We start from the raw sequence: 24,485 nt of genomic DNA on the forward strand, positions 1-24,485 counted from the left end.
TGGGAGGAGCAAAAACAATAATGTATTTTCGAAAAATCCACAGACAAGAGGAACCAGTGTTGTGAACACACAGTGAACTGTAGAAAAAAAGTGAGTCTCCTCCAGCCACACTCTTGTATTTAACCATCCTCATTAAGGCAGATGAGGCTCAGTCAATAGCTGGTCAACTACAATTAAGGCGGACAGTGACAATTACAATCGCAGATAATTAAACAGTGAACCTGCTGGGAATGCAATTGATGGGAATGAGCTCAGATACTGAAAGGTAGCAAATGGAAAGACAATAAACTTTCAAATGATTAACAATTAAATGATTAAAAATTTTGGGTGATGAAGGCGAAAGCACTCCTTCACAATGATATGCTCAGTAGGCCGCTCTCGATACAAGCATCTTCCGCACAAATGATCACTGTGAGCATTCCATGCTGGCAAAATTCATCGACTTGTGGACATTCAAGCTCAATCCTTGTTTTGAGAATTGCAGTTTTTTCCCCCAGATGGCCCCACTGACATCAAGATGCTTCCATCTGGAAAGGCCTATACCAGCTGGGCCCGTTCCATACGTCATTCTTATATTCTCAACAACGTCCCTGATTGGTTGCTGTAAGGTCTCACACACCTTTGGGCAAGGGCAGAAAGGGCGGTGTTCTGAGCACATGCACCGTGACACAGGAAGGTCATCATACCATGGGTAAGCAACACCCTGAGGCTGAACTGTGAATGTGGCAGTAGTGTGTCTCAGTGGCAAGGAGAAGGGCTTGTAAAGAAAAGGTTGCTGGTTCAATTCCCTGCTGGGGCACTGCTGTTGTACCCTTGGGCCAAGGTTGTTAACCCACAATTGTCTCAGTACATATCCAGTTGTATAAATGGATAAAACCATAATTTGCTCTGGAGAGCTTCTGCTAAATGACAATAATGTAATGTAATTTAATGTCAAATTCGTGACACAGTGGATCAAGCAGAAACAGGACGACCTATGCTTGACTTAGTAGTAAGTACCCTATGCTGTTTACCTGTATTACATTATTTGCATTTTAGTAGATGATCTTATCCCTAGCGACTTACATCAAGTACAGGTTTTTACAATGTTATCCATTTATACAGCTGGATATTTACTGAGGCAATTGTCAGTTAAGTACCTTGCCCAAGGGTACAGCGGCAGTGCCCCCATGGGGAATCAACCCGGCACTTTCGGTTATAAGTCCTGTTCCTTAACCACTATGCTACACTGCCACCCACCTGTATAATGGGTAGGCTGATTCTGTTTACTTCCTGTCAGCACAGACAACGCTGTTGTCCACTCAGTCTGCTCATACCAGTCATGCCATCCTTGATGATTCCTCCAGGTCTCCCTAACCAGTTGGCCCTTTCTTTGTGTGCAAAGCGAGATAGGATCAAGTGGCAAAGGTTGCATCGTAACTTTGAGAAAGCAGGGCAGTGATCCTTGGTTCCACTAGCGCAGATCCTCTGAGGAAAACCTCTGAGAGAAGTGCCTCTTCACCAAAGCACCATTTACTCTTACTGACAAAATATAATCCACTCTCAGATACAGAAAAGCACATCCCTGCAGAACAATTTTTATATAATACGTATTACAAGCAACTGTCCTCTGTTGGTGAATTTTGCATGAAGAAAGCATCACATTGTGGGAGACCATGGAGCATGAAGTCCTGAAGACTGAAAAAGCTGATGGTAAAATAACATATGCACCATTAGTCAGACGTTAGCAGCAAGGAGAGGACAGGCATCAGAAACTGTTCACCCCTCTAACAGATTTCCTGCTCCGCGCTCATCCATCACACCTGTGTGCCTTTGACCTTGCTATCGTGGGAAGAGTGTCCGGAGCTCCAGGACCCCCACCCCCACCCCACCCCCCATGCCCAACAGCACCTCGTCGGTGGGCAGCCGCGCTCTTCCGCATGGCCGAGCTCGAGGCCGCCGATGACGGAGACAGGGAAGTGTGTCCGTAAGCAGGCTGGAAGCGGGACGGGGGAGGGGACGGAGTGTCCTAGGCTTACAGTACTGTCACTTCCCATGGGGTCCATTGCCCACTCACTGACTCACTCATTACAGTCCCTGTCGGACAATAGCGCGCGGCTCATGCCGTAGTCGCTCGTTTAAGTGGGGCAGATACGTCAGCGCTCGTACACTCGGGGTAGGTAAGTCAGCGCTCGCTGGGGTAATTTGAACGGTGACGCACTGACCTACATTGTTGTATTAACGCGTGGCACTGTGCACGTATGCTTTTTTTTTTTTTTTTTTTTACAAAATGGCTGCATATCTGTTACTCCACTTGCCATCCTTGTTGTCAATGTCTTTTGGAAATGGTTCTTTGTTTATTTCTGCAGGCAGTACCAATAATAACGAGAGAACCTATGCCCAATTTTGAAAATCCATAACTGGAGCTGGTAAGGGCACACCCCACTGCCACTATGGAAGGTGCTCTCTCGCTTCCGCGATGGGGACCACATGTTCTTTGATAAATCACAGACTGTGGAAGAATGTGGTTTCTGCAGTGTCACAGTCTCCGTGTGATGCATAAACCCTTCTCACGGAGACACGGAGCTGATCCAGGCTAATGAGCACTCCTCTCAGCGGGGGGAAAGCCCGTGTTTTAATGATGGCAATCATTCATTCGCTTAGCGAACGCCCTTATCAAGGACGACCCAGATGGCCCACGTCCGCGTGACCCACTTAAACCACCTGGATTTGCACTGGAGTGATCTAGGTAAAGAACACCCAACTCAAGGTCCAGTAACCATTCCCCAACCCATGTGATGTCATATCAAATCCATCGCCCTTCCCAGTGCTCCATAATGTATCCCCTCTTTGTTGCTGGTTTTCCTTGCATCTCCCAGCCGGTCATTTCTCTCCATACTCAGTTCAACGGGTACGACATGAGGATCCATGGGGAATACTGGGTTCCTCAGTCTGGCTCCCTGTCTGAGGAGGGGAGGGAGTTTTTTTCACACCCCTATTTTGTAGACCAACCCCTCCCCTCCCTGCCACAAGTACTGCCTCACTTCCCGGGAAGCCCCCCCCACTTGCTCCCGCAGTGAGAGATGGAAATGTGACATTTCCATCAGGTGGCTTGGAAAAGGTCACCACGCGATGGTGGCACCCGGTAGGCTGCATCGACCTTCCTCCGAGGCTGGAGAAACACGTTAGGAGTGGAGGGGGGGCGGCGCGGCGAGGAGGGCATCTGAGAAACAAACACGGACGCGAGCTGACACAAGCACGAACTCGGATCACGAACCTGGATCACGAGCATGTTCGTATTTCAATAACGTAACAGTGGTGGGTTCTGTAGTTGTTTTGACTATATATATATTTTTAAATATGTCGGTTGGTTTGTAAAGAACAGAGCGCTGTTTTGATCTCTAAAACAATGTGAAAGAAATTCAAACAGGTGCTCATTGGATGCCTGGGTCCTCAAATCCGATGTGGCAAGAATGCGAGATTCATAATTATAAGCACGGCTGGCACACAAAAAAATATTTGTTCAATGGACTCAACACTTCAAATTTGCTATCCTTCATTTAACACTTACTTTAAGCACAGGGGAAAAGATACAGATGTTTCAGTTAAGCCTTCATCACTCTGTATCCTTGTCTCCCAGGAATGCAGTTTAACTACTCACAATAGCAAAAGGTGATAAAAATTAACATATATTCACTCTTGAGTATTTCAGACACAGGTGTGCCAGGTGTGTTTTGTTTTTAATACATAAAACATTTTAAAAAGAAGGCCAATATTAAGTACCAATTAACATCCATTCCATCATTTGTCAAGTTCATTCATTGAAATATTGAAAGGTTCATTGAAATGTTTCATTGAAAACTTGGGAATTCATTGTCATGAGTTACTGATGTTTTATCATCATGAGAAAATCCTGATTTTATATCTAACCTAGAGAATTTACAGAACATACATCTGTACCTTCCAAATCTGAGTGTGAGATTCAGCCAAGTGCTGCTTCATTTTGGTGTTAGATGTAAGGTTGGGAGTCCTCTGTTGGTTGTCCAGGAATTACGGTTGAAATAAAGGCGCAATGACAAGACTGAGAATTGATAATTCAGGGTTGAATGCATCACCACTGCATGGTGTGATGTGTGCTTGGTGTGTGAAAGTGCAGAACACATTCCACCTGTGTATGTGTGTGCGTGTATGTGTGTATGTTTGTGAGTGTGTGAGTGTATGTACTGTATGTGCGTGTATGTGGGTGGCTGTGTGTGTATGTGTGTGTGTGCGTGTTTGTGGTGTGTGAGTGTATGTATGTGTGTGGCTGTGTGTGCCTGTGTGTGTATGTGTGCATATGATGTATGCTACCAGTCACACAGAAATCTCACTTGAGATGGCAGAGCCGACAGAGTGTGGGTTGCAGGGAAACGTACAGGAAGGTGTCGAGGTTCCTCTTCCACAGCGGGGCAGCTGGTGGGATATGACTGTTTTCTGATCCGCGCCCCGACAGAGTACGGCATGTGTGGCAGATACCGTATGCACCTTTCAGTTTACCTGCAACCCACCGTTAAATCCGCTGCGGAGGAGCAGAGCCAAGAAACCAAACACGGGAGGTTTAAAAGTCCTAGCAGACATGGCGGTTTATCGTACGAAAAAGATAAAATCAACTGGCAGCAGTATGGTAATAAAGAGGAGGGCTCATAACCCCAGGGCAGCTGTGTTGATTCACTGGGTACACACCAGGTAGGCCACTGCTGTTGTACCCTTGGGCAAGGTACTTAATCCAAATTGCCTCAGTAAATGTCCAGCTGTATAAATGGACAATGTAAAAATTGTGAGCTATGTATCTTTCTCTGGAGTGTGTGCTAAGCAGACTAAAACTGAAAAGCGACATTACAGCTAGAATTGTCTTAATATTCTGTTTTAGGTGCCATTTAGTGTTGATTTGTCCTTTTCACAGGTCAATCACAACCAAGATATGTGGGACATATTGATTAACCCCAAATGGGGGAAAATGTGAGTGAGCTTACCTCAAATGACTTTCTGCTTTCACTCTACTGTTTAAAATAGTAGCCAGTAGATTGTCTTCACATTAGATTAATCCTTAATCTGATTAATAGCTCCTCCAAATCCTTCACTCCAGCAGCTTGGAATGGCTAATGGAGAAAAAAGCAAGCATACAGAGTAGGACACCAATGCCAGGTAACTTTTAATGTACTACATCTTCCATCACAAGGTCTGAGACCTGTTTTCTGCGGGTTCTGTATTAACTGGACATGGTTGCCCCTTATGTTTCTGGTATCTGAGGCAGGTCAATGGTCAACCTCTCGCACCACAACCCACTTTTTCCAAGTTAAGCTGCGGACATGATCCCCCCCCCCCCCTTTACTGAACATTACAGTACTTTATTGTGGGGGCTAGTGGCTTTCAGACAGATGTTGTTTTTTCAGTTTAGAAATAGACATCTGGACTAGTCTAGCCACTATGCTTGTTGCTCTCACTAAGGTAGCAATGTAGTACGGTGGTAAGGGGGCCAGTCTTATAATCAAAAAGGCTGCTGGTTTGATTCCCAGATGGAACACTGCTGTTGCACCCTCAATTAAGGTGCTTAACCTGAATTGCTTCGGTAGATATCCAGCTCTATAAATGGATAAAATGCAAGTTCCTTTCGTTAAGGGTGTCTGTTTTGGTATAGAAAAAAAAAACATGTCAAACTCCTTCTTCCACAGGTTGAGTCCCTCCAGATCCTGGCTTAGGCCATCTCCTCTGTTACCACCTCCTCATGATTTTCCCGCTTAGCCTGACTTTCAGTCTGATTTCCTTTTCCCTGTGCCCTTAAGGACTAGTTTCATTTCATTCACTCTAGTTGTGCATTTGCCCACAGGGAGCTATATAATGCATAATGAATCCATTAATTAAAAAAAGAAATTACAAAGTGAGGCTCATTTTCTTTTTTTTCTTTAAAGAAGTCATTAAATGAGGTCTTCAGGATCCCCTACTGAGAATTTCAAAGGTGAAGAACCAGCGCACTTCCCTGCACGCAAGCACCATCTAATGGTGTTCTGTTGCAGCATGCAGTACTGTCTCCAGATCCCTCCATAGCCAAACTATGACCATTATCTCAACTGTGCATCTGATTTTCCTCATGAGTGCTGCATCAGATTTCACGCTCAGATGTTTTGCTTTATTTTTATTTACCTTACATGGCTTTTCTACTATGTTTCACAGGTACACAGAAGATTTTCAGGGTTTATTTTTATTTAATTTATTTTTACAAGAGTAAAATTCCCATGATCGGGGTTTGATGGAAGTGCAGAGCGTAACAGTTTTGGAAAGTTGTTACCTTCAAAATATTTTGTGTCTGACCCCAAGACAGTGGCTGGGCTTATTGTACAAGTTAGTGAGCCAGGCAATTCTTTCGCAATATCGGATCACCGACAAAATGACAGCAGAAGCACTCAAGCTTGCAAGACAGGAAAGATGTTTGTATTGGTTCTGAAGAATGAACTTTTCCAGTGACAGCTGGACAAGTGACTGCTTTGACCACGGAAAAATATTTGCAAGTATTTAAAAATATTTTTGATAATCAAACATTGTTAAGCATAATGGAAACCCTGGTAAAGATGAAGGAAACCAGATCCATGTGTAGCTCCTACGGCCATAGTCAAAACTTTACCCTCCTTTCACTGAGCACAATTGTTATGATCCTGCAATTTGTCACATGCAACCACACGAAGAGAAACTCTAACACTGCCGCGGCGTAAATGACTACTGTTGTGTAGGTTAAATATTCCTGGCAGTGGGGAAGAGAGGGCCCTGTCCCTGCCGTGGCTTTCTCTTACCTCCTCAGAGCATGAGTTTCACAACAGGTGATGTGCACGTGTGGTCCTTTTGCAGACAGCCCTTGCATAAGAGTACAGTTAGTCACAGACAAAAGAGAATGCGTAGGATAGACAAATACCCACATCCAGACCAAAATGAAGATGTGATAAGCAGTGTGGTCATGACTCACAGTACCAGTCAAAAGTTTGGACACACCTGATTAAGATGAAGGGAAACACGCAACACGTTTTGATCAAGACTTCAAGACTTATGCTTAAATGCTTGAAATTTGTTTCTTAGACAAATATAAACAGTGAAGTTAATGCCTATGTATGAATGTCTTTCCCAAAAAATTGCAATTAAAAAAAATTGGCTACTTTGAAGAATCTAAAATACAAGATAGTTGATAGATGATTTTTTAACACTTTTTTGGTCACTGCATAATTCCATTTGTGTCATTTCATAGTTTTCATGTCTTAACTATTATTCTGAAATCTGGAAAATAGTAAAAATAAAGAAAAACGCTTCTATGAGTAGGTGTGTCCTAACTTTTGACTGGTACTGTATGTTCCCCTATAAATGAATATATGCAGAAATTCATAAAGCTGGCAGGCGCATGTTCATGCTGCTGCCAAGTCAAATTTACAGTGTTCTTTAATGCTCTCTTTTGCTTTTTTTTAATCCTGGCCAAAGGCAACCGGCTAATTCCTAATTCTTCAGATACGTTCTTTTACTGCAACTGACAGTTTTCTCTGCTGAGATGTCATGTTCAGAGGTTGGTTGTGGGAATCCCAGTATTTTAATCAGAGCAGCTGCAACCAATGGAAAGATTTCATAGGCTGCCCCGAAGCCATGGCAATGTTCTTAAATAACGGTTTGCCCCAAAGCCATGGGTGTATTCATAAATAACAGGTTGCCCTGAAGAGATGTAGGTGTTTATAAATGACTTGTTTCTCCGGTAGGCTTCAGGGCAATACCAGCCGCCCGAGACCTCGCAACACACCTGTTTATATGTAGTCAGGAACATTTACCTCACTCTGCAGGGCTGAGAAGAATAAAAACAAAAAAACATCAAAAAACTATTTTCCTGGAACTGGACTGGAACAGCAGTGGGTTTATAGATCGTTTTTGAAGAAAAAAAAAAGTCAACCAAAAAGAGCACGCATGTTATTACGAACAACAGGGGCAAAAAAGGCAAAGGATATAAAATAATCCCTTTAAGCCGCCAGAGAAAACGACAGCATGTTGAACTCGGCTGACTGACTACTTTGGAATCAGACGTGCGAGAGCCGAGTGCAACGGGCGAGGCTGTGTCTGAAAATGCTGTCCATCGCAGGATTTGACCCAGTCTGCTCTGGGTAGCAGTGTAGTATAGTGGGAAGGGGCAGGGCTCATAACCAAAGGGCTCCTGGCTCGATTTGCTGCTGGGCCACTGCTGCTGTACCCTTGGGCAAGGCACTTAACCCAAAATTGCCTCAGTAAATATCCAGCTGTGTAAATGGATAACATGTAAAAGTTGTAACCTGTGTAAGTCGCTCTGGATATGAGCGTCTGCTAAATCATGATAATGTAATGTAATGTAGTGCACTGGGAGATGGAATATCCCCATTTACCAAAACTGGCCAATACAATACTGCCCCCCCCCCCCCCCTTCAGCAATCCCCTTTGAAGTCTGCACTCATTACCACAAGCGCTCCCAGAATGCACAGCAACTGCTCTCCTCATAGTCACCAATCGAGCATGTTTTACGTGCCCGCAGTTATATAAAAGCAATGAGAAAGGCTCTTCATACCCATGCAGTAAATATTCAACTAGGTCATACTGGGCTTCTGGGAAAAGCACTTTCTAGCCCTCTTAGGTTTGTTTTGACAGTTGTGTGCTCCCGAGTCACGCAGGCTGTCTGGCGTGGAATAACAAAGCCTACTTGCAAAAAAAAAGATTCCTGGTGCTTTGGACAATATACACAATGTTTAGCGCATGCACCTGTGCACCTGCCATACTTAGAGTCGGACAAGACAAGACCCTCGCAAGCCTTTTTCTCCCCTTGCTCTGACCATGAAAGGTGAACTGAAACAATTGAGTCAGCACGCATGACATTATAGTATTAGTCTTCCCCATGACGCCGGTGAAGAGTAATACTGTATCGTATATGAATCATATGAATTATGATCATGATGAATAAACTACTTTGTCACACTCCACAGCAAGCTTATGGCACCCCAAGTCTAAAGGTTCTCCTGTCTTTTCATTACTCCAGACCTGTGCTGAATACCAATATCGACACAAACATAGGAACATTAGACTAAGACCTGAAAGAATGCCCAGAGGAACGAATAGAAATTTGACAATGGACAATGGACATTACTCCTTTCTTCTTTGACAGTTAAACCAATACTCTTGTCTTCTATTGAAGCATGACGAAGTTTTCCATCTCAGTGCCAAGAAAGCAGTGATATATAGTAAGGATTCTGAGCAACACAAGGCCATTAACATAAATTTCATAAATGAAAAATCAATATAAAAGAGTTCGTTAGACATGGAGCAACAACATTGTAATCACAGATATTGCATATATGGACCAGATAGTGCTCAGCTCAGTGCATTCCACTGGAAATTCTGTTATTGCCATTGCTGCAGCTAAGAGCGCTCCGATTCGCTGGCTCGTTGTGTACATTCTCAAAGAGGCGTGGTCTAAAGCAGAACAATCAGTCAGCTCAGACAGCACCGGAATCTCCTATACACAGAACAGAAGGAACATGGAGGGGTGCATGTCTTCTCTTAATAGGATGTTTGTGTTGTAATCAGTGTGAGAGCTCTGTGAGACTACAACGGGCAACACTACTGAGGCGTACGCCGAAATTAAACATAGGGATTTCACGGTCATTATCCTGTAACACTAATGGCTGTGTTTTCCGACTAAAGCCTACAAGGAGATTCTTGCAACAGATCAATGCGGCACACAGCAAAACACACAACACAGAAAGGATCTGCTTTCCTGCAGAATGCTGCATTTAATTTCAACAAGCACAAATGTGTTTTCTGCTGTATGAAGAGATCTGTGCAAACAACAACTGAATGAATGACATTAAGACAGACATAGATATAGGACTTTTGGCACGTCTTTCTTCTAATGATTAGCTGTTCAGACAAAAGAAGCTGGATATGTGAGGCCTTTTTCATCCTGTGAGTAGGGCTAACATTCTCACATGCTTTGGAGCCTAACATAATGGCTTAATGAAGTCCTTGTAGTCAACACCACATATCACATATCACATATCATAGAATTAATTAAAATAAAAACAAATGTGTGTATATTTGTTTTTTGTGGTACTAGCTAGCCAAGACTTGAACCCTGTATTCAGCAATGAATTAGTATTCTCATGGTTACCCTGTTGCATCACCCGAAGCCAGTGACTTGAGGTGAACCTGAGCCAGGAAAGTTAATGTTATTCTTCCTATGAGACAATTACAAAAAAACCCACCAGGGCATTACTCAGAGAACTTCTACTCCCTCTCACACATCTCTGTAAACCATCCCTTCATTTGGCGTTTAACCTGTGGGTCATCGCCACAGCACGGATCGCAGGGACACGGTGTGCTCCGAGAAAGGGGTCCTCGGGGGATCAGCCCAAAAGCACACATATCGCACGCCCCCCCCCCCCTCACAGCCTGACACTCTTGGACCTGTACCAACGCGTTCTGATGGGCTCATAAATTCACCGTCCCCTCACACTGCACCCTGATAAACACACACGCACTTCTCTTCATATTCCTTGGAACAGGAAAAGTCATGGAGATGCCGTATTATTATCTCTCGGTGGAATCTGTATTGCATCACAGGTCAGACAGGGATTTAAGATTGCAGAAGGAGGCACCCTTAGGGTATCAGCCTGAAAGCACACAAATCGCAACACACCCCCCCCCCCCCCCCCCAACATCACAGCCTGACACTCTCAGACCGGCACAAATGCATTTCAGCAGGACTGCGAATTTACCAAGGTGGCACCTACCTCCGGGCTCACTTTCGTTCTTCAGGAACCGTATAATCCCTTCCACCCACTGTCCTCTTCTGGCAAAAGCACTCCCTTCAGTCCTAGGCTTATGATACCTCTATCTCCTGCTCGGCTAGCTCTGTCTCAGTGATGCTGGTACCTTCTTTCACGATCCACTGGGATAATAAAGCCTCTACCTGAGAGCAACCGGTTAAGCTGAATATTTTTTCCAGGTGTGGATCAGTCAGCAGCCCTGTGTTGAAACTTTGTGCTCCTGGTCATTGATCTTTACTCTAAAAGGTGTAGCTTACCTTGGCACAACCACCTAAACACTCAAATAAACACACATGCAGATAAATACACTTTAACATGCAGAGGCAGAAGGCAGAAGACACATTTCCCAGGTAAACCATGCAGAATGTGCCCATACAACTATCAGCCTAGAAGTTTCCAAAAGACAGAAACCAAGTATCAGGGAAGAGGCTCAATATTTATTGAGATCAAACCCACGATCTCCCAACCAACTCCCTGTATTGACCTGTGATGCAATACAGGTTCCACGGAAAGATAACACACCGTCACCATTCTTATTCTGTGGAAAATGAAGAACTCTGTGTGTGTGTGTGTGTGTGTGTGTATGTATGTGTTGGGGGGGTAAATTTGTGGGCCCATCGGAACGTGTTGGTACACGTCCGAGAGTGTCAGGCTGTGGAGGGGGGGGTGATATATGTGCTTTCAGGCTGATCCCCTGAGGGGCCCCTTCCTCGGAGCACACCGCATCCCTGTGATCTGTGCTGTGGCGCTGACCCGCAGGTTAAACACCAAGTGAAGGGATGGTTTACGCAGATGTGGGAGCAGGAGTGGAAGTTCTCTGAGTAATGCCCTGGTGGGTTTTTTCCGTAATTGTTTCGTAGGAAGAATAACATTAACTTTCCTGGCTCAGGTTCACCTCAAGTCACTGGCTTCGGGTGATGCAACAGGGTCCTCATGAGAATACTAACCGGTTGCTGAATACAGCTTCAAACAGTAGGAATCCCCACCCTAGTTTCCTGGAAAATCTCATAAAAATAACTATGACACATCCACGCTTTCATAAACACAGAGTGGTTGAATGGACAGATAAAAATGGCTGCAAAAATGGTATTTGCACAGTTGCTGACACTTTGTGGCTCAATTGACTGATCTGAAGATATTTGAAGTGTTTGAACATTTTTCACAAGATACAACTGACCTTAAAACTGAAAAACTGTTAATGCACTGAATTGTGAGGCATCAAAATAATTAATGTCCAGTACCATGGAACAGCACATGTGTTCCACATAGCAAACAGAATTACAACAGTGCATCCAAAACATGAAAAATCAACAACAAAGTATTATTTGTTTGAAAAATATTTAATATTCTGCTCACACAATCTATCCTCAATCCTCATGAGTCATTTCATGAGAAAACTAAGCAAAAAAAAAATAAAAATCAGGTAGTTAACCAAATCCTTCCATATTTTGAATTTAAATGCAGCAATGGAGGGCTATCACTGCTCTGCTGACAGGATTTGCAAATTTTTGCAGATCTTAAGGTCTGGGCCCCATCTAGTGGCCATATGACACAGGTAAAACCGTGAATATCAAGACACATTTTAAGATGGCCACTAGATGGTGTGCTGGATCACAGAAACTAAAACCATGTGAAATCTTGCATGAAAACATTTAATGGTCGTTCCAAACCATCCAAAATGAACAAGTTTGTGAGTTTTGGGTTTAGCTGATCTGACCATCTCCTGGGTTTCTCCTACACGCATTGACAATGTTCCAAAATCCACGATGACTGATCATTTTCAATGCAAATAATATAAATGCAAAAAAAAAAAAAAGATCGTTTGGATGATGGAGCTTCAGGAACAAAACATACCCAAGTAATAAAAAGTACAGAAATGTCATTTTCCCTCTGCTGACAGACTGATGGGAGATGTGTCCTGTGTAGCCCTGCTGGGGAAGCGAAGTTCTCCAAGGCTCCTTTAGAGGGCGCTCAGAGTCGGGTGACGAGGGGGGCCCCGGAGGAGGGCAGCTCCTGATCCAGCAGGCGGAACAGCATGGCGCACTTGTTGCGCTGCGGGATCTGGCCCAGGGAGTTGTGCAGCCGGGCCTGCAGGTAGTGGACGTCCCGGAGGCGCTCCTTGCAGTCCAGTTTGGAGAAGTAGGCCGCCGCCTCCTCCAGCGTCTGGACCGCCATCTCCAGGCCTGAGGAAGAGGAGAGGCAAAGGAGGGCCAGCAGCCGCAGGTTAACACACTGGCGCACTGTGCGTGTCCACTGCGTCTGTGTGGGGCGTGCACTCGGGAACTGAACATACTGACCTGATTCAGTTATAGTACACCCAACGCAGTGACAATACAGTGACGACACAGTGACGACACAGTGAACAGGGTTCAGAATGTGGTGGAGAAAACATTCAATCGGAGACTGCTGTGGATGTAAGAGATTGCTGTGTGCAACAACCGATAACATTAACGAAGAGGAATGGTTTGTGTGTGTGAGAGAGAGAGTGTGTATAATTATATATACATATATATTCATTTTGCCTTGATTCATATGGTTGTATTTGATTATTTGCTTTATTGTTAGTATTATTGCTTTGGCAACACGGCGGTTGTCTGTCCTGCCAATAAAGCGCCTCTGGATTTGAATTTGAATCTGACAGAGAGAGTGTGTATTTTTAACAGCAGAAAGAAAAGCAGAGGATTAAATCAAACTCCGCAAAACTAGGAGGAGTTGGAGCACTGGATAAAATCTTGTTTGAGGAAAATGAAAGAAAGACAAAATGCAAATCAGCTCGAGTGCAGTGGCTATACAGTAAACCAGAACAGAGAGGAAGATCCACTGGAAAGATTGCGGAGAGTTGCATCATTTCACTTTATTCCCAAGGAATTCTGGGAGTGCTTCGGGCGAGTATGGCCCAGTCAGTCAGTTGGCATAATCCCCTCATAGGAAAGCCACCCTAAACACAAAACCCTGAGACCAAGTATTGAATAAAATGTTTGCCATGCACTCAGAGAAGGAATCCCAATCACTGTGTGCGGAATCAGAATATGGCAGGAGTGACCCTGATCTCTGAGAATGAACACTTGTACTGGTAGCCCATAAACATTCATAATCAAGTGTGCATAACCACCATTAACATCTACGGTACAGGTGTAAATCCCAAAAGCACACAGCCAAACTTGTTCCTGGAAAGACACCATAATGCTGATTTTCCAAGCCTCTCCAAGTCCTCTGTGACTGAATGACCATATGGACAGTGACAATAATTGGGAAATGAGAACTGAGCAGATTGAGATTTAAAGGAAAGACAGGGTACATCTTCGTGGATCAGACTGTCCTGTACGGAGTAGAGGAGTGGCTGGCCACCTAGGCCACCTGAGGGGACAGGCGGGCAGACGTGACGTTACCGTTACCTGCTCGCCTCTCCTCGCCAGGCCTGGTCCCGGCCATGGCGATCTGACACTTGGCCACCAGAAGCAGGGCGCGGCCCTTGTCGATAACGGCGCCGTGGGCCAGGATCGACTCCATGGCCTCGTGCAGGATGTTCAGAGCCTGCTCCGGGATCCCAAGCATCATCTACAGGAAAAATACACCGTCAGCAAACGCACTGGATCCCAAACACACACCGTCAGTGAAAATACTGAATCCCAAACACACAAGGTCAGTAAACACACTGGATTCCAAACACAATATCCCAAACACCCACCCATCATCAGACATACCACATCCCAGTCGCATACCATCAGCAAAAACACTGGGACACCATCAGTGAAAATACTATATCACAAACACACACCACCAGCAAACACACCAGATCCAAAAATTACAGGATCAGTGAAAATATTGGATCCCAAACACACACCATGAATGTACACACTGGATCCTAGACAGACATCATTAGCAAACACAAGTGATCATAAAAAGCACACCAGATCCCTAACGCACCGCGCACTGCAGACAATGCAATTCCGTCACTACCAGTCAGCTTCTCACATGTTTAATGAAGCATGTGATAAATGCAGAAGCATAAATCAAAGATGCGTTCAGCATGCAGAGAATACGCCTTCTCCATTTTATCACTGGTCCTTTCATTTAATTAGCAGGCAGGCTCAGGGCTGTGCCAAACCAGCCATTAGAGGCACTTCAACCTTTCATTTCATGTGGATGAATACAGCAGGTTACACTCCCATCTCTCTGGCCCAGCCAATCATAAAGCCATCCAGTGGAGGCATCTCACTGCGGTCAAAGTGACGCTAAAACCCTCCCCGCTGTCTTCAGCAATTTATCCTCGGTTAACTTATTACTTTGAGTGCTGAGGGGCAGAGGCCCCACTGCACGTGATCCTTGTACAGCTTCACAGCAGAGGACGCCTGACTTTATTACAAGGACGACGTGACACAGCGCACCGACGCACTGGCAGTCTCCGGGGTAGCTCACCTGGGAGAAGGCCAGGTGCAGGATGGTCTCGGAGGCCAGGGCCTGCAGGTGGTGCTGCCGGGCCAGGGCCAGCGCCTGCAGGAGGAGGGGGAGAGCCGTGGCGAAACCGGAGGACTCCCAGTGCAGCTCCGCCGTGGCCAGCATCACCCTGCAGGACGTGAGAGAGAGAGACCGTGTGAGCACCCAGAGAGGGGCTGTGCCACCACTCCAGCTGCAAGGGGGTGCCAGCCTTGCTTAGTCAGATTGCACAGGTTAACCTGCGGTAGGACTTGTAGTGTTCTGCTCAAGCTCTCTGGTTTGGGAATGCTGTTAGCCTGGTCGGACACTGTTTGCTCATTCAGCTTATTGTGCTGGAAGTCGCTCTGGATAAGAGCTTCTGCTAAATAAATGTAATGTAATGTAATGTGCCATCCAGCACACTAACCTAAATGAGGCAGTCCTCCTCTCCCCATCGCCATGTTGCTCTGATGACGCCAAACATCAGGGCAGTGGACACGTCGCTAATCAGCAACTGCCCCCTGTGCTGTTAGCTCGTGACTCACTCTGCTGATTTGACTGGTCCTCACTGCCAGTTTCGGACAGTGGCTCCCAACACCCCAACCGACACAGGCAAAGCAATCCTGCCATCCTTCCCGCCGTGTCCCTTAGATAATGCCATCAGACACGGGGAGTGGACACGTCACCGCCTGTACTGCAGGCTCGTGACTCACTCTGCCGATCTCACGGGCCCTCGCTGTCAGAGCGGACAGCGGCTCCCGTGCTATACCGCCAATCAGAGCGGGCGACGCGCACGCGCCCAGAGAGGCCCACGTCCTACCGTATGATCGTCTCCGTGCACCGGGTCTTCTCACACTGCAGCTGCAGCTGCTGCAGGATCTTGTACGCCTCCGTGGTCTGGTTCTGCGCCTTCAGCACCAGCGCCTTCCTGCGGGACACGGCACAGGGGGAGTCAGGAAAAGTGGGCATCTGCGAGCGCCGGTGTGGCTCTCGCCGGAACGGGCGCACCGGACTCCCACCTGTACAAGCCCTCCGTCTGGTTCAGGGCGGCGATGGCTGTGACGTGGGGCTCAGCCAGGTGGTACTTCCCGTCGTTCATGGCTCTGTCGAACTGGATCTTCAGGTCGCAGAGCATCCAGAGCTGGAGCACAGAGAACGGCACCGCGGCATTACTCCCAGCTCTGCTCCCACATGGAACGCAGCGGTAAAGGGCTCGATTCCCCGCTGGGGCACTGCTGCTGCACCCTTTGGCAACTTACAGATTGCCTCAGTAAATATTCAGCTGTATGAATGGATAACACGTAACTAAATAGTTACAGCTGTAACCTATGTAAGTTGCTCTGGACCGTGTTGCTAAACGCCAGTAATGTACTGTAATGTGGAATCATCAGTACTTACTGACAGCGGAGAGGCGACGTGATTCTGCCTCAATAACAGAACCACACTGAAAGTATGTGGGTCAGGAGGACAGAAGTGCTACCTTCAGATGGCAGCTATGAAGCTCATACCTTCGCGTGCTGGGTGTGGGGGGGGAACTGCTCCTTCAGGTGGGTCAGGATCTCAGAGGCGGCACCATACAGGCCCTGTCAGGGGAGACCAATCGGAATGTTCGGAGTCAGGACAGGGGGAGAACGCAGAGAGAGCGGTGGCCAGGCCCTGAGAGGGCGTGAGAGGATGATGGGATACCTGCTCGGCGTGCAGCTCGGCCAGGTGGCACAGGGCCACGGCGAAGGGCTCGGTGTTGTTCTGCTGGACCCCGAAGTTGACCGGCTCCAGGCTGTTCATGTTGAGGAGCAGCTGAGCCTGCTGCTGGGCCATGGTGCTGAAAGAGAGGCCACACCACACTGGCGCTTCAAACTGAGCTCACTGCTGCCCCTGCAGGCAGGGGGGCTACTACAGCAAGCCACACAGAAGTCAGAGGTTTACTGCACACCAGTATGTTCAATATGATACCCTTGGGTCAACACAATCTCCACTAAAGTAAATAAATGAGCAAGCAAATGAGCAAGCAAAATCTGGCCCACACATGAACCAAATGAAGAGATACAGAAATCGTAACCCCAACATGAGGGGGGAGGTGTGTGTGTGTGTGTTGGGGTTTCCTCACCTCTTGCCATACATCCTCCAGATGGAGGTCGTCTGGGCCAGGCTGATGTCGATCAGCTCCGACAGACTGTGCTTCCAGTGCAGGATGTCTGTATCCTTCAGAGCATCCATCAGCTTACTGGCCGTTTTGCCCCCTATCGCCCCCTGCTGGACCAGTGACTGAATCCCCAGAGAGGCTAAGTACTGAAAGAGAAAGGGGAGGGGGAGGTGACCTTAACGCCAAACAACACAAGGTGCGCAGGACTCAGTTTATGTCGATGAACATGTCCAAGCCTGTACAATCCAGCTGATCTAATGTATTTAACCGTGCTCAAAACACCGATGCGTTGTGATTTTGCAGCAGCTCCCCTTACCGGTAGACAGAAGTGGGCGGCCATTTTCACTGAATCCTCAGTCAACACTGTGCTGTCAGATCCCTTCATCTGCTCCAGCATGTACAGCCAGCTCTGCAACACGAGCAGAAATGAACGCATGAGTGCACACAAACATTTTAAGAACAAAATTCAAAAAATGATCACACTGATATATTGTAGTACACTTGGCCTCTGTTGCCTAGTCAGGTCGCACAAGTTAACTTGTGGTAGGGCTTGAATGGTGTTGCACTCACACTCACTGGTCTTAGAGAGTATTGTTTGCCTGGTCTGACACTGTTGCTCATTCAACTTGAATGGGTATTCTTATGGTCTACTGTGCTGGAAGTCGCTTTGGATAAGAGTGTCTGCTAAATGTATGTAATGCAATGTAATGTAATGTAATGTACTCCAATGTTAACGAAAGGTTTTGCCACCCAGAGAGCGCTCTCACCAGACAGTGCTGCAGACACACGTGGTCGTTGGACTCCTGGGCGATGCGGATGGCCTCCTGCAGAGCCAGGCCAGCCTGCTGACTGAACGGAAATAGCGGGGTTAAACACTGAGTTTAGGCTCCGAACGTGCATGACAGGATCCACCATCAAACCCCCCCCCCCCGACAAAATACAGTCCTTAGAAGCAACAGCCTAGTGAACAAACCGGTAATTACATTCATGAAGTGTGATTAAGTTGTCGTCAGCCATCTTTCTGCATACGGTACATTGCAATGTTAACACTCTGACCATATTCAACGCACAGCCTGTCAAACACAGAATCATGCAACACTGAACGAACAAACTGCCCCTAGTATCGAGAGGCAGGGATGGGTACAACACTCACAGCAAAGCAATCTGTGCAGTTCAACAGCTTACAAGAAGCAGGTGAGTTTACACAGTTGAAGCCAAGTACAGACATCTTGAATTTAGTAAATGAATCTGCATTTAGTAAAATCTGGAATGGCTCACACTGCTATGCATTTGAAGTGTTTTTTTAAGGCTATAAAAATGAATACAACCTGCACTCTACTGTAACTCTCCCATGTGAAAATTTTATCATGTAGTGAAATCCAGGTGTTGACCTGACAAAGGCATCCACAGTGAAAACCTTGCTTGACTTCATCAATATACTAAATATGCTTCGCAGATGTTCTTATCTACAGTGACTTATATCACTTACAATTTTTATTTTAATGTTATTTGCTTATTTAGTCGGCTGGATATTTACTGGATTTACTGAGGCAATTTATTGAGTTATGTACTTTGTCCTCTGGGGCATCAACAGTAGCTCACCTAGGATTTGAACCAGCATCCTCCAGGTTACAAAGCCCTTCCTCTTACCACTACACCACAGTGTGCAGCTACATTCATTTCTAAATTTTTTTTTTTTTTTTTTTTTACTATCCAGCACCTGTGGAAATCCATGGATGGGCTGAAATTCTACTGTTTTTTTTTTTAATCAGTACTGTGTTCACCCCTGAGGCAGACATCCCCCTCCCCCACAGTGAGCAGCGCAGCCAATCGGAAGCAGCGATGCCGTAGGCACTGACTAGTGTCCGAAGCGGCAGTGCAGGGCGGCCAGGTTGAGGGCGGCGTAGCGCAGGCTGCGCCCGTAGCCCTCGTCTCCGTTGCTCTTCCCCTCGCCGCCCGTCAGGATGAGCCGGTCGAAGTAGTGCAGCAGGCTGTGCGTGGAGATGAAGATGTCCTGGACCCGCATGCTGTTCAGGTAGCTCAGGTAATGCTTCAGCGAGAAACAGAGGGCGCGCCGTGAGTTTCAACCCCCCCCCAGGCACCACAACGGAGGGGTTCACAGAGCAACATTCAGGCTGAATTAATATTACACTGATTATGTGAGCACTTACAATCACTGCTACTGCTGTAGACATGTTCAAAAAGTTACTCAAAGACTGGTGTGTGTAATTATACAGGCCACAAAAGGTTTTTTTTTGTTTTTTTTTTACAAAGGATTTGATAGGACAATCATCTAGATTATCTTTTACATTACATTACTGGCATTTAGTAAACTCTCTTATCCAGAATTTCTTACATAGGTTACAATTTTGTACGTGTTACCCATTAACACAACTGGATTTTTAGTGAGACAATTCTAGGTTAAGAACCTCAACAGCAGTGCCCCAGCAGGGAACTGAACAGCAACCTTTTGGTTACAAGCCCTCCTCTTTACCAATATGCTACACTGCCACCCTGTAAGATCTTTTGAAATCTTAATGATGGCATATTATTGACGTTTTAAATTGTGAAAAAAAAAATCTGCCAAAATAAACTACGCCACTGACAAAATTCTCAGCTGTCCCCATGGCAGTGGTTAAATCTGCACAAGGGGACCAATGATGAGGTATCAACAAAATGTACCGCTCAGGCTACATTTATGTTCTGCTTCAGCTCTATGTCCTGACATAGGATATGGGTGTCCCCCTCTGTGAAGGGTGTACAAGGACAAGAAGATGAAGGAGGAACTGCGGCTCTGTCTAAAATGCATGAAGATGCTGACAGACGGCAGCCCTTTGCAGGCTTATCACCGCCCGGCGCGGACATACGGAGAGGGTAGAGTGAGTGACTCATTCATTTTTCATGGGCCTGCTGCTCTGAGCGCAGGCCAGATTTAGATCTGTGTGAATGTGTACTGAGGCTCCACACTTTCATCTCTGAAGTCCTGTGTGACAGACACGCAGGGCACGGTGCCGGCCCTTTCGGGTGCATCGCGCTCCGACCAACACTCTGACCGTATTCACTGTACTGTCTGTCAAGCACAGAATCACGTGACAGTGAAGTCCCGCAGCTCTGAAGTCAGGGCACGACCCTTGTCCTTTTGGGTGCGTTGTGCGCACCCGGCGCGTTTTTAAGATGCACGAGACTGCACGCTACCGCTTCGGCGAAGTCGGGGTTAAACTTCAGCATGTTGTTCAGTTCCTCCTGCAGCGCAGCCGGCTTCAGGGCTTTGTTCTCGTCGTTCTTCAAAAGGTACGCCTGGAGACGGGACACCGTGTCACTACGAGCTGCTCAGATTCACTTGGGTTCTAACATCAGGAAACACTGAAACACTGTCATAGCATCACAGCATCAGTTTTTGCTTCATATGACATGATATCCAACAATTGAAAGCAGCATTTCTCTTAGGTCCCTAACAGATCACACAAATGGGATTAACGTTAGCTGTGCCTGCCATAATGTGTGCATTATGACAGAGTCCTGATGCCACCAGGAAGAATACATGCTAACAAACCTGTCGTGCGAGAAAGTACTCCGCTTGCTTCTGAGAGAGGGGGCCTCTGCTTGGGGCATCCTCATCACTGCAGGGAAACACACAAAAACATGTCAAAATGGCAGGAAAATCACTAAAATAAAGTGATGGTTTGCGGGATGTTTTGTGAACACAAGTATGGGTGGAGTCAAAATTTGACATCAACAGCTCAATGGTTGGTAGTATATTATTCTACAGAGGGACGCATTTTGATTGGTTTACACAAGTGATTGACAGCATAGGGTAGCTGGAAACACTCTGGGTTCATGGTGCCTCACGCTCCCATCACCCCCAGAACGGCTGCACATTTTACACACAGTGGGGAAAGTCAGGGAAGGGGAAGGGGACCGTACAGGAGCTCGGAGAAGCGCAGCGGTGGGCTGTCCAGCTCCTCCTTCTCCAGCTTCCCCTCCATGGTGTCCTCGGTGTTGGTCAGCTCCATGTCCGTTTCCTCCGCAGCCACGGCGGGGGGGCCCGGCTTGCTGTCGGGGGCCCCGAGGTAGTGGCTGTGGTAGTAGCGCTGCAGGGACGTGTACAGCTTGTACACCTGGCTGAAGGAGAGCTTGTTGTAGGCCAGGAGCATGTACCTCATAAACAGACCTGCAGGACACAGAGAAAGCAGTCTTTCACCCATTTTATTACAATACATTACACTGCATGCATTTAGCAGACGTTCTTATCCAGAGCGACTTCCAACACAGTAGAACATAAGTGTATCCATTCAATTTAACAAGCAACAGCGTCCAACCAGGCCAACAACACTCCCACACCGCTCCCACGCCAGTTAACAACACTCCCACACCAGTTAACAACACTCCCCACCCAGGTAAGAAACAGACACCCCACCCCCCTTATCCCCAGCTGGCTGCTTGGTGACAAGCCTTAGCGCATGCAGTCTATGAAGACTCCCCACTCACCAACCACACTGGTTTTGTAAGCCTCCGACTCAAGATCACTGAAGGGACTGGGAAGGGTGTCAAAGAAAGACTCCATGTCCTTTAGCTCCCCATCTGCCATCACGTGCAGCCTTTAAAAGAGATGAAAATTTTCTTGTCTTCAATTGCTAAAGTCCTGACTCGAGAAGAACCCATGTCACCATTGCAATCCCTCGAAACTCCCCTCATATCAACATGGCCTTTAGATGGATAGGTTAATGGAATCGTAGTGTGCGTTGTGTGCGTTGGGATGAAAATGTGGCATTTTCAAATTACAAAATTATGCTATCACGTTACGGGGAACAGCCCTTTTGGAGTTCTTACTGATAAAAAGACAATGCAACATAAATGATGCCTCAAAGAAACTGCGCAACACATATAACAACTTACCTATTGCATAAACCTCACCAGAGCATTGTTAAAACCGGAGCAATGTTAAAACACTACTAACTTCTGTGTCTGTTGGAACAAGCGAGGTGACCTCTACCTGAGCTTTACAGCATATGCCGTCATAGGGCAGCACTCATCCACAGTCTTCAAGAGCTGGCCGAGACTCAGGTCTGGACCCTATTGAAACAAGTGGCCACAGTTCATTTCACATGAAATCTGTCATTCACTACTACCACTGCTAGTTAGCGAACTACATAGCTTGACTGCTGTCTCAGGACACAGATGGAGAAACTGTCACTGAAAGACAATTCACCCAGAATAACTCCTGGAATTACTGTTATCGCGGCGTGTTTGCACTATATTTCGCCGGAAAAACGAAGTATCAAACATATGTCTAACTATAAGGCTGAACTTAACCATAGTCCAGATACAGCAGTTTAAGATCAATGATGTTTTCAGATTACAGAAACAATCACGAACGCTAAAATCTAGGAAGCTAACATTCGCTAAATGATCATGACAGATATAAAATACATCACAGACAAAAACAGCTAGCTGGTTACTTTATAACGATAAGCCTAGCATGTATTTCATGATATGTATATCATGCATATCATGTATCCATCAGATGGGGGAAAAATACTCACCTGTTGTAGTGGCAAAATGAGTTTGTTTAAACGTCTTCTCTCCACAAGTGTCATGCGTTTCGACATGGTCATTTCGTCCAGTAACACCAGGACAGAAATTTTGTAGGGGGTCACCCAATCTTTTATCCCAAACACATTGGCATGGACTACTCCGTTAGTCATCATCGGATTAAAATACAAACTTTCGTGGACACTTGCCATGGTATTAAGTAAATTTAGCTAGATAGCTAGCTAACGTTTGCTAACAAACAAATGTTGAGTACAGTACGATTCACACTTAGACAGCTAGCTAGCTAATTCATGACTTCATATATTTATCAACAATAACAAACTAGCTTCCCAACTGACTAAATTACCCGTGCAAACTCTGGTGGCTATGTATCCTTTTAGCAAGACTAGCTATCCTAGAAGACATACACATTCACGTCTCAGGCTGTATGACTAGCCAGAAAGCTAGCCAGACTAGATTTAAACCTTCCCATTCGTGTGTCTAGCGAAAAAGAAAACACAAAAAAGTATAACTAGTATTCATTTGCTCACAAATCATGAGGAACACTGGCGATCAAACGATACCACGGCAAAACACTCTTCCCCATCCCTGATATACACATTACTGAGACGAAACTACCGCCATTGTATCCCCTCCTCTTCCCCTTGCCCTATGCAAGTACAAGTAGTAGAAGTAAGAGAAGTCGATTGATCAGAGATGGTGTATAAGTTGCAAGATGTACAACTCCAATGTACGACTGCTGGCAAAGTGCAATGTTTCAGCCACATGCCAAATGGCTCAATCTGTATCTCAGGATATTTAATAACAACTGTATATAGTATATATTTAATAACTATACATACAATATCAATTAGGGATTTTTTCGTTTAATTATACAACCTGTACAAATTGTGCACCTGCAACTGTGGTGTATTACATATAAATACAAACTAGCACTGGAAATTGTATACTGCTGCTTATTAATTGAAACTGAAACTGAAAATATTTCCATGCACAATGAGTACATACAGAAACCACGTGAAATAGTAGACCTATATAAATCGCCTCCAATGAGTGCTAAAAAGAATGTCAAGCCAAGACATGCAGCGAGGTGACGCTGTTTCAGTACTGTTTATTCTGTAATGATTGTAGTGTGGAAACATTTAATGATCTTTGGCTTGAGTCTGAATATTGAATGTTGAATATATTAGATGCATTGCGCTTTATGTCATCCATGGTTGTTGTTTTTTTTCTGCAGAACGCTTAGTACACTCATGCATGCGCAGAATAATATGTGCAGGCATCTTCGTAAGTACGTCATTCAGTTTCCAAGGGAACCGCTGAGGGTAGTAGCGCTGTGCATGTGCACGCCAAGTAATTCCCTGAAAGTGTACTTTGTCACGACACCGCATTCAGGTCGTTTAAGGCAAAATAGCTGGCTCCTGTATGATGACTCGGGAAGCTCTGTGAATGCTTCCCAAATTGGGCAACGGTCCTGCAAGAAACGAATCTTAAGAGGGAATTAGGGAATTGTACTTCAACCAACTTCTTACATTTATGTTCCA

General features: G+C 45.8%; 1 protein-coding gene across 1 annotated transcript; it reads right to left on the reverse strand.

Moving 5' to 3' along the window:
• Positions 1 to 12,303: 12,303 nt before the first annotated feature.
• anapc5 (anaphase promoting complex subunit 5) lies at positions 12,304 to 23,577 on the reverse strand. Its single transcript, XM_036526794.1, has 17 exons — positions 22,932 to 23,577; positions 22,382 to 22,461; positions 21,877 to 21,986; positions 21,313 to 21,559; positions 20,942 to 21,008; positions 20,584 to 20,685; positions 19,248 to 19,438; positions 18,156 to 18,237; positions 17,705 to 17,797; positions 17,353 to 17,534; positions 16,932 to 17,067; positions 16,754 to 16,828; positions 16,265 to 16,386; positions 16,066 to 16,173; positions 15,249 to 15,396; positions 14,225 to 14,387; positions 12,304 to 13,012 (listed from the first exon to the last, which is right to left on the reverse strand). The coding sequence occupies exons 1-17, from the start codon at positions 23,130 to 23,132 to the stop codon at positions 12,801 to 12,803; spliced, it is 2,319 nt and encodes a 772-aa protein (XP_036382687.1). The 5' UTR covers positions 23,133 to 23,577; the 3' UTR covers positions 12,304 to 12,800.
• Positions 23,578 to 24,485: the final 908 nt, after the last annotated feature.

This window comes from Megalops cyprinoides, chromosome 4, assembly GCF_013368585.1.
Source record: "Megalops cyprinoides isolate fMegCyp1 chromosome 4, fMegCyp1.pri, whole genome shotgun sequence".
In the NCBI taxonomy this organism is placed as follows: Eukaryota; Metazoa; Chordata; class Actinopteri; order Elopiformes; family Megalopidae; genus Megalops; species Megalops cyprinoides.

What these genes read in the sequence shown, in the direction of transcription:
- anapc5 (XM_036526794.1), bottom strand. Translation starts at nt 23,132, where the DNA reads ATGGCAAGTGTCCACGAAAGTTTGTATTTTAATCCGATGATGACTAAC. An exon ending in TTACAAAACCAGTGTGGTTG is followed by an intron (nt 21,560 to 21,876) that starts GTGAGTGGGGAG and finishes TGTGTCCTGCAG; the next exon opens with GTCTGTTTATGAGGTACATG. An exon ending in CAGACGGAGGGCTTGTACAG is followed by an intron (nt 16,174 to 16,264) that starts GTGGGAGTCCGG and finishes CGTGTCCCGCAG; the next exon opens with GAAGGCGCTGGTGCTGAAGG.